General features: G+C 51.1%; 1 protein-coding gene across 4 annotated transcripts; it reads left to right on the top strand.

The window, feature by feature from the left end:
- The first annotated feature begins 947 nt into the window (after positions 1-947).
- Positions 948-9,536, top strand: INKA1 (inka box actin regulator 1). Of its 4 annotated transcripts, none has more exons than XM_081185904.1 (2): positions 948-1,179; positions 8,572-9,536. In XM_081185904.1, exons 1-2 carry the CDS (start codon positions 1,129-1,131, stop codon positions 9,439-9,441), a joined length of 921 nt encoding a protein of 306 aa, XP_081042030.1. In that variant the 5' UTR covers positions 948-1,128; the 3' UTR covers positions 9,442-9,536. The 4 variants fall into 4 exon arrangements, with proteins under 4 accessions (XP_081042030.1, XP_081042031.1, XP_081042033.1 ...); XM_081185905.1 differs by lacking the exon at positions 948-1,179 and adding an exon at positions 1,477-1,683; XM_081185907.1 differs by lacking the exon at positions 948-1,179 and adding an exon at positions 7,100-7,976.
- The last annotated feature ends 739 nt before the right edge of the window (positions 9,537-10,275 follow it).

Raw genomic sequence — 10,275 nt, 5'->3', positions numbered from 1 at the left:
TATTCTCTGCCAGATAGTTACAAAAGCATGCCCCAGAATTAGGCACACTAAATACAGAGGCTGGTTTAGGGATGCGCGAGTGGTTCAGTCACACTAAGCACTGAGCTTAGGGGGTCTACAGGGGGCGCTGTAACTCTGATGGAGACTGGAAGGTGAGAGGTGGGGGGAGGCACCAAATGTGGGTGTTGCACAGGGCACCGCTGAAATTTGAGACCTTAAGATGCTCCACTGTTAAATATCTAAGAGCAAGTAGTACATATTATGAGTAATTTCCAATAGATGGTGAAGGTGGGCATCTCTTTTTCTGGCAGGCTCCTACGCCTTTAAAAGCAGGAAGGCAGAAGTTAAGACCGTAAGAGGTCTGCTGGATCAGCCCAAATATCTATCCAATCTAGCATTCTCTTTTCCTAGTGCCAACCAGACGCCTATGGGAAAAATCTGTTGGCAGTAGGGCCATGCAATGTGTGGGAAAGCATCACCTGTTGGATCTCTGCCTGCTGCTCCACTGTTAAATAGCACAGGGACCCTGCCCACGAAAGAAAAGACGAAAACCCTATATGCAGAGTTCGCGCTCGATGACAATAAATAACTTAGGGCTGTGCAGAAGTGGAATCGTTTCTTTTGTGTCTTGGCTTGGCCATCATAGCGCTACGGAAGCTGCATGCAACCTCCCTGCCGGAGGTGGGCTGCAGCAGCGCAGCAAGCAAAATAACAGCGGCAGTTGCTCCGTGCCCAAAAGGGTCCCGACCCCCGAACGGCCCGTTTGCTGCGCCGGCCCCCCGTCTCTCCACCCGCAGCACCTTTTGGCTCCTAATATGGGGCTCTAATTAAATTACAGAAGACCCGGGGAAGTTCAGGTTACAGGCACCCACCTCGCCCGCTCATTGGCTGTCGGCGGAGCAGAGACGGTGCCTCGGGCGCTCATTGGTCCGCTCGCGAGACAGGGGCGGGGCTCGGCCCGAACCAAACGGGCCGCTCTGCCCGCTCAGGACTGAGCTGGGGAGAAAGTCGGAGTCTCGCCCAGACAGCGAGAAACTTTCCTCGCTGGCGCGCGGGTCTCTCGCTGGAGTCCCTCGGACAGCAGCAGCCCCCTTCCGCTGGCAGGCATCTGAGCGCCCCGGCTCTGGCATGCACAGCGCCCGCCTCGACGCCTTCGTGAGCCACCTCCGCGCAGAAGTGGTAAGTGCAGGGAGGTGCCCGTAGCAGGGGGAGATCGCGGTGGGTTGGGGGGGGGGAGAGAGAGAAGCCAGGGGACGCGCCGTCGGGGGGCTCCGGGTGCCGAGAGAAAGCAGCCTGGACGAGGAGCGGTGCCTTTGATCGCGCCTACCTTGCGACGGCCGTTCCCCCGGGGAGAAAGCCTTCTGCACGAAAAGCGCCGGCGCAGCAAGACGGGGCTTGCGGCTTCGGCGCCTGTGTGCAGGGTGCGGGTTGCGTCCCGCCCTGGCTGACTGAGGGAGCTGTCAGCGCCGGCCGCGTTGCCTCTTTCTTCGGCCAGACGTTGCTGTTTCGTCCTCCGCTCTGGCTAATGAGGTGGCGGGTCACCCTATCCTGGCGCCGATGCCACTGCAAGGCTGTCCCTGGAGGTGACCTCCTTGGCCTCAGAGACCTGATCTAGCTGCGGAGGAGTCGGCATCCCGGCAGCGCTGCCGCTAAGACTACCATCCCGGGCGCGTCTACATGGGAGTAAGTCCCGTGGAACTCGTCGTGCGCTCTTACTAAGGGACGCGGCATGTTGGAAGTCCATCCCATGTAGGCTAACTTGGGTGCCAACCCCGGTGAAATCGGTGGGGTATGTTTCAGAGTGACGATCACACTGCACAACGGACGCCTAGAAATCCGTGCCCGCTAATCCCAGAAGGGGAGGGTCTGGTAATTTTAATAGTGAATGAAATGGGTTCTGCGCGCGTTTGTGCGGTGCTTCTTACGTTCCTGCCAATCAGAATAGATTCTGGGGTTGAGGAACCCGGGTGATCCCTGGTTCAGCTTGCAAGAGATCTCGCAGGGTGAAGATGAGCCTTGCGTGCTGAAGAGGGAGGCGGGAGACAAGGAGGATCCCTGCCCTGGCCTTTCTTTATGGGGGGAAACATGAAACAGGAGGAAGGTACGCAATCAGCTCGTAAAATAGAGTTTTGCAAATCCCCCATGTACGGAGATGCCTGCTTGTGGACAAAGGAAAGGCTTGCTTTCGAAGTTTCTCATTTGAACAGCCCAGCTCACTTTCACACTGTTACTTGTGGCGGACAGAGGGAATAGGACTCTCCCTGTTGGGTATCCTGAGGTCTTCTAGAAACAAGCCCATCCATGGGGCTTACCCTCTAGTGTTCGGTCTGGGTACTGCAGATTGTAAACAGTCCCTAGAGAAGATTCTGCCACTCTAGAGAACTTGGATGGTTTATGGATGTGTCTTGTGTGTCTGGAAGGAGAGGGCTTAGGCTTTCTATATGCACCCTTATTTCTGTGTAAGAAATGGCTGCATGTAGTCTACATGTGAAATCTTGTGCTTATGCCAGATTAGAATAGTTTCTGAGATTTCCCTGATATTCTGATGATGCGAGTCTACTAGAGTCAGCTCCAGAACCGAAGGGGCCTTTGAGTAAATCTCCTCTGATGGATCTCTTCATGCATTGGTGAGTTTATCCTGGAAGCAGTGAGCATCTGCAGGCTGCCATTTTAAATTGCTCGCAATGGTCCCAATGCAGAAGTTTCAGGGCATTGTGGGAAGTTAAAATGGTGGCCTAAGACCCTCAGGTGGCCTAGCTCAGGAATCAGCACTGGTGGGCCTTGCTGGAGTCCTGGCAGCTGGCTAATGGTACCATGTCCCAACTGGGTCAGTATTCTGCCCTGGCTACCTCTATTGTTCCACACCCTCTTTGTTCTCACCTAGTAGGAAATGCTGAGCTTGACCATTGAAGGGCAATGTTAGGTGGGTTTTCTTCCCCAAAATCAGGGTGTTCCTAGACTGTGGCATCTCCTTCACATTCCTGAAAGAAACACAGCCAAGACAGATAGAGTTCTGTATCATATCTGAATAGGAATCACGGTTTTCCAAGGTGACACACACCTGAGTATGCCAAAACACAGAGGATCCATGTGGACCATCCAAATTGTTCTGTGTATGAGAGAGGGGAAGTTCTCATACAGGAAGTGATGTAATGATGGAAGGAGTTTTGAGCTGCTCAGCTATTGAATTCTCCTCTGAGTCAGAACCAGAAGGCCAGCAGATGTCAGCTCTCTTCAGACTTTCTCTGATAGAGTTCAGTAAACACATGAGCAGGGACGCGGACTTAGAAAAAATATTGGGGGGGCCCGGGAAAGCTCATGAATAATAAATAAGCTCATGAATATGCAAATAAAGTGGCTCCGGCCCTAAATAGGGCAAGCCACGCCCCCCAGCCAGCCGATTGGCTGGCTGGGAGGTGTGGCCTGTCGGGATTCCCCTGTTCTCGCGGGATTTCCGGCAGTGCCTTGGCAGTGGCGGTGGTGCTGCGAAGCAGCGAGGCAGGAGCCCCCGCCCCCGGGGATTCCCTAATCTCGCGGGGGACGGCCGGGGCTCTCCGATTAGGGCGCGCGGCTGGCTGGCTGGCGAAGGAGCAGGTGGGGAGGAGGCGGGGGACGGCGGCGGCGCTCTGCTGGAAGGGCGCCCACCCGAGATTATTGGGGGGGCTGAGCCCCCCCAAAAAATTTTTTGAGGGGGCTCGAGCCCCCTCAAGCCCCATGGAGTCGGCGCCTATGCACATGAGGGGGGGACATGGCAGGCTTTCCCCCTCCCCATTGTCCTGTCAATCGATTGCTCTCCACAAGTTGGAGGGTGATCATCTGACAAGGGGAACTTCCTGTCACCATCCCCATATATTTTAGAACCCTGGAAGATCAGGGTTGGGAACCCATAGTATGTGCGAGGGTGAAGCTGGTGTGTGTCCCCTCCCCAGTGTATTTACTGAACTCTGAATGAGGCTGTTGTGAAAGATGAAAGTCTCTAGAAAGCTTAATGCAGTCTCTGTTTCATATTTATATCAGGGAGGGGCACTTTGACAGACATTATGAATGCCGTCCTTATAAGGGGCATGGCAGCTCCCTTGCAAAAGCCATACTGTGAGGCTTGCAGCAGCATTATTTTGTTTCGAAAATCAGGCCACTATAGATATGTGTGATAGCTGCTGCAGTGCCCCCCCCCCCATGTTTCTTTTTGGTTGAAGCTTGTAGGCCATGGACATTATCCCAACATGCATCACTGAAAGGCATTCTCTGTATTTTGTGATGAAGGAAGGTTGTATGTGTAATGGAAATTTGTTTTGCTGTATTGTATTGGCAGTTGGAATTCTTATTTGCACTGCCCTGGAATCCATGTTTGGATGAAGCTATGGTTTAGGAATTTCCTAAATAAATAAAAGCTTATTTCCCTGTAGTGTAGCATTGGCTGTTTTGCTTCTGGGCCCAACCCTGGTTTTGACGGTTAAAGGCGCTGCCTATAACGGTTTGAAGTTTTATGGTTAAAGTTTAACCTTTCGAGATGTACACATCCAGAGACCCATAGGGTTGATGTTGCTGGACTACAACTCCCATCACCCCTGACAATTGGCCATGCTGGCTGGGGCTGATGGAGGTTGCAGTCTTAACAACATCTGGAATGCCACAGATTCCCTATACTGTACCCCTTTCCTTCAGGACTGCTGTATGCCATTTAAGAGTGGGACTACAAGCTCTGGGCTTGTAGCTAATAACTGCAACAGCTAAGAGCAGGACCTTCATGATGATTGCTCATTGGAACCCACTGCCAAAGGATGTTAAGTAGCCTATGTATTTTGTGGAAATTCAGGGGAAGGTGGCAAGCCTGCCTTTTAAGATGAATGCAGCTGATAGCAAACTGACAGAACTACAGTGGTACCTTGGTTCTCAAACTTAATCCATTCCGGGAGTCCATTTGACTCCTGAAACGGTTCGAAAACTGAACGATTTGTTCGGCAGCTAAGCCATTCGAGAACCACGGTACCACTGTATAATAATAAAATCACATCAACAAAAACCAAGCATCAAGCCTTAAATCATTCAAGTTTCTGCTGAAAAACAGAACAAGAGTGCCTTAAACATATTGAAAATAGATAAATAAATGTGAGGACTGAAATGGCTAATGCTGAACTTGGAAATCCGACACCTTTCGGCTGCCAGAGGGAAGCAACATTTTGCAGGAATCTTGTTTTTTAAACTTGACTTCAAGGCATTTGCAAACAGCTGATTGCTCAGAGATGGTCTAGCGGCAACAGACCTAGTGGAGCCGACCTGTATGGAGCCATTAGTCTCCCATTTGGATGTGCTAAGCTTGTGGATCAATTTCTTGAGTTCTCCTCTGGCATCTGGAGGCCTTGCCTGGGAAATTGTCTGTGCTGACTGGCAGTACATAAGAGGCTCCAGGGCTTCACAGTCATGAATGCTCAAGAGGCCACCTGGCTCTTTCTTCCCCTTACTCCTTCCCAAACTTGTCCAGCCAGGCGATGTGACATTAACATAGGAAGCTGCCTTATACCAAATTACGTAACTGGTCCATCCAGCAGCTTCAGCAGTATATTTCCCAGCCCTACCAAGAAATGCCGGGGATTGAAACTGAAAAAAGCAGATGTTCTGCCACTGAATTATGGCCCTTCCTCATAGCTGGCCATGGATGTTGGTCTTGGGAAGGCATCAAGCACCCATGTGCTGTCCTGTCCCCCCCCCCCAATTAATCATCCTGACTGGTCCAGAAGAGGTAGAAGTTAAGTGGTTGCTAGGCAACTGGAATGCATGCTTCCACAATCGCTTCCTGGCCAGAGATGCAATGGCGGTGGCTCAGGTAAAAGGAGGAGGCATGGCAAGAAGAGAGAGGAGACACCAAGCACAGGGTGGGTCAAATGTCCAGAGTTGGTCCTCTCAAGAATTGCAACTTATGGGCCTGATCCACAGGTCAGAAGGAAAACGTACTGCTTGGGAAGGGACATAGCTTGTTGGTAGAGCATCCGCTTTGCATGCGGAAGGTAGGTCTGGAAATGTCTCTTATCCGAAACCTTGATGTTACCAATCAGTGTAGACAATACTGAGCTATGTAGACCAGTGACCTGATTTGGTATAAATGACTTGGGAGTATCTGGCTTGTTGGCAGTGTGATCTTTTAGCCAGATCCCAAGACAGGGTTTCAAATCTTGGGGGAGCATACTGAGTCATAGCCTATGCGCATGTGTGATACTGACTCAGAAGAATTCCATCTCTTTGCAGCTGCTCCCGAGCACTGAAACAACCGTTGTTTCCTAACCTGTGTGGTGTTCAGATAGGGGGTTGTCCTCTCATAAAATCCCATCAACGGCTGACTAACCGTCGCTGTGTAAATAGAGTTTATCTGATGCGGTGCCTAAGAAAGGAGTTTGTGTTTTTCCTTGACAGGAAGTGTTATGCATAGGAGTTGGGGGAGGAAAGAGATGATCTATGGGCATTTCCCCCCTCCCTCTTTTTTTATGGCTCACATGGTTAGCCTTGCAATTGCGACTGGAGCCTAACCCAAAACAGACGTCTTGATGGGTTCCAGGTTTTCAGCCCAGCCGCTGGGGGACTATTGCAAGCTGTGTCACCATCGGACCGACTAAATCAGTTGTCCACTACTTTGCCTGGAGGGGCCATGGGGACTCCTTACGGCACTGCTGTTTGCTGAACTGTGGAGACTTTAGAAAACGACAGGAAGTGGGCCTGGAGGAACAGAGCAGAAGAAATAAGATACCAGGACTCTGGTGGCCTTAGCATTTGAACATTTACCTCTGCACATTTCAGCTGTTAGGGATAACCAGGGTTCATTTGTGGACTTGTGAGAAATCTGCCTTTATACGCATATCTTTCTGCAGTGCTTTCTCTCCAGCACACACAGGAACCCTGTACAGTGGTACCTCGGGTTAAGTACTTAATTCGTTCCGGAGGTCTGTTCTTAACCTGAAACTGTTCTTAACCTGAAGCACCATTTTAGCTAATAGGGCCTCCTGCTGCTGCAGCGCCACCGGAGCCCAATTTCTATTCTCATCCTGAAGCAAAGTTCTTAACCCGAGGTACTATTTCTGGGTTAGCGGAGTCTGTAACCTGAAGTGTATGTAACCTGAAGCGTATGTGACCCGAGGTACCACTGTAGTAACTTCTGACCATCTCTTTCATGCTGACCCACATTTTCCTTAGCCCCTGGGAGAGGTCTGTCACTATTCAATATGCTTGCCTGTTGGAGACTGAGCATATGCACCCCTTGCTTTCCTATGGATTTTTTTTTTTTTACAAGAGAACACAGGAAACTGCCTTATACTGAATGAGATCACTGGTCCATCTAGCTCAGTATTGTCTACACTAACTGGCAGTGACTCTCCAGAGATCTCCCCCAGTCCTATCTGGAGATGCCAGGGACTGAACCTGGGATCTTCTGCTAGCAAAGTAGATGCTCTGGTCCTTCCTGAAAAGATGGTTTGCATCATTCTGGCTTGCTTGGATGTCCTGCCCTTCTCCTGCGCAACAGGGAAAAAAATGAGAGACCCCCAGGTGGTTCTGGGTGAAAGGGGTGCAGGATTGTAACGCTTGTTATAGCTCCCAACTGAACTTTACACCCTTGTTTAAACTGCTGCAAATTAATACCTGCCCCCATTCCAGGCCCAGCTGATTACTCCTCACATTTCTGTGGCCTCCTCTCCCGGCTTTTCCCTCCTCTTGCCTGGCTGGGGGGACGGGGACTGCTTGTGCAATACCTGGAGACTTCAACACACCCTCTGTGTGTCATCTTCTGCCGGGTAGGGCGGCTCACTCGCTGCAACAAGCTGCTGCTTGCACAGCTGGGGATGGGCTTGGAACGTGCAGGAGCTGCCGAAAAGCTCTGCCTCGGGGCTGGGGGCCTGCCGAGACGAGACGGGGCAAGGGCTTGCGCGTGCGGCTCCAGCTCCCAATTCCACACCTAGGCTAAGTCAGATCTGTGCCCCTCACACATCAAGGTAAAAACTGCAAGGAGGCTCGTGGCATTCGGCAGGCCTTGGAAACACTGGCACATGCTGGGCGAGAGAGAGAGAGAGAGAGGCTTGGGCTCCTGGGCTGGGTAAGCCGAGTGCAACAGAGGGCTGCTTGTGGGACACAAGTGCGCAGTGCTAATAATGTTACCGGGGAGCCAGAGAATAGATGTGTGGAGGCAGAGGACAGTCATTGGCATTAATTCAAGCAAATGATCTGATTTTTGCCTGAGGAGGCCTGGGTCATGCGGGGTCAGGAGCTCATTTCTCGGCAGTCGGTGATCCTCCAGTTTTCTGCCTTTTGCATTATTTGGACTCACCCAGGGCTTTCTCTCTGGGAATGTAGCCTGTAGGATTAAATCTACCGTACTTGGGCTAATAGTACAACCTATACAAGTATACTCTGAAGTAGGCCGCAGTGGGCAAGTAGCAGTCCGCTTGAAGTATGTTTGAAGGCTCCAATCTGAATACAATTTTGTGTTGTGCCATTTCCCCACAATGTTATGGGCAGTAGATCGTCTATTATGTTGTGCTGGTGGCAGTGGTAGGAAGATGACCATGTGTCTGTCTTCTCCCCTCACAGCTGTGCATGAAGGAGTCGAGCGAGGTGCTGCGGGGCCAGATGCAGTGCATGATGCGGACCCTCCACGACCTGAAGAGGGTGCACGACCGAGACATCCGACTGGACCCCCAGGAGATGAGGCCGCTCTCCGCCATGCCTTCCCCAAAGCAGTGTACCAGCCCACGGGTATCCGCCATTTCGGAAGCAGACTCTGCCTGCTGCCTGGAGACGGCCGTAGAGGAAGAGGTTGCCTTCTCTCCTCCGAGCAGCGAGCGGAGCTTGGAGTTTGACTCGGGCTATTCTGAAGTGTCTGGAAGCAGCTGGCGGGATGAGGAAGGGCCCCCACCCCTGCGAGCCAGCAAGCTTTCCTCGGGGGGCTTTCTGCGCCGCCGGGCACCCGCCAGGAGGCCTAGGCCCAAATCTGCTTCAGATGCCTGCTTGGAGCGGTGGCGGGATGTCGAGCCCACAGATGCCGGGGACTGGACCGTCTCCCTTTTGTCACAGAGCCGCAACCGGCAGCCCTTAGTGCTGGGGGACAATTGCTTTGCTGACCTGGTTGAGAACTGGATGGACTTGCCTGAGGAGAGTGGGGAACGGGGGCGGCTGCAGCGCTGGCTGGCTAAGCCCCATGGCTTCCTGCTCAACCTCTCTGGCAATGTACGCCGCAGGCTGGCTGGCATCTCGCGCACGGAGCGGGCCAAACAGGACCCTGACGGCACCAAGCGTTTCTCTTGCCCTGCAGGTCTGGGAGGGCGACCTCCAGTACCCTACTTCCACCAGTCCTACGCCAACATCAGTGAGCTTTCCACAGACTGTAGCAGCTTTGCTGCCCTCATGAACTGCCGGAGCCGGCAGCCAATCATTTGCAATGATGTGATTGGCTACATCTAGCCTTGCCTCTCTTTTTTTAATGCTCGTTTTCTTAATGGAACAGATTTATATTTTTTACAGTTCTCTGTAAATAAATGTCTTTTTTCTACATTAAATCTGTCTGGTGTGTGTGCATGTAAATGGCATTGCTTGATCCAAACTACATTTTAGCTGTTCTCGGAGTCAGCCCCAAGTAAGTCAACACATCCAGTCTTGTCTGTAGCGGAAGCATCATTTAAAATGCCAATGTAATAACATGAGTAAATATAAGAAGGCAAGGAACAATGAACTTAAAGCCCAAAGTATTTCCCTAGAAGTTGATAATATGTCATGTTTTGATTCCTTGACATGGGTTGGCCTATCTTAAACTACAGACTTCAAATCAGTCTGACAAATATCAGTATATTACCTTTCGATTGTTGGAGAACATGAAGTTTGAAATACAGGATAGTCTGTCAATGCAATTGCAACTCTTGAGGGATTTGATGTAGAGAATTATTGCTGTGTGCGGTCCTCAAATGTAAAGATTATTTCCTTTGCAGGCTCAGCTAAAACAGAGTTTCTTCTTCTTTTAGTTTCTCATTGTGCCAACTGGAAACTGGAAGGAGTAGAAGCTAAACTCCTAAGATAGTTAATTCAGGTTGATAAAATGGTGCAGAACATTTTGTGCTAGATTTCAGTACAATTGTTGAAAAGCAGCCAGGAGGAGAACCAGTCTATGCTTCCATCAAGGGCGATTTCAAAAGGGCCAAGACAGGAGCTGTACATGATGTCAAGAATCACTTGCTTTCCGGCATACACCTGCAGTTATAGTGGGTACCACTTGTAGAGCAGGCCGCTAGCTAGTTCTGGTGC

The sequence above is a fragment of the Podarcis bocagei genome (assembly GCF_964188305.1).
Source record: "Podarcis bocagei genome assembly, chromosome: 2".
Taxonomy (NCBI): domain Eukaryota; kingdom Metazoa; phylum Chordata; class Lepidosauria; order Squamata; family Lacertidae; genus Podarcis; species Podarcis bocagei.
This window is presented reverse-complemented; position numbering and strand designations above follow the sequence as displayed.

Coding starts and splice junctions, on each gene's coding strand:
- INKA1 (XM_081185904.1), top strand. CDS start 1,129: ATGCACAGCGCCCGCCTCGACGCCTTCGTGAGCCACCTCCGCGCAGAA. Junction 1,180..8,571: donor GCCACCTCCGCGCAGAAGTG/GTAAGTGCAGGG, acceptor CTCCCCTCACAG/CTGTGCATGAAGGAGTCGAG.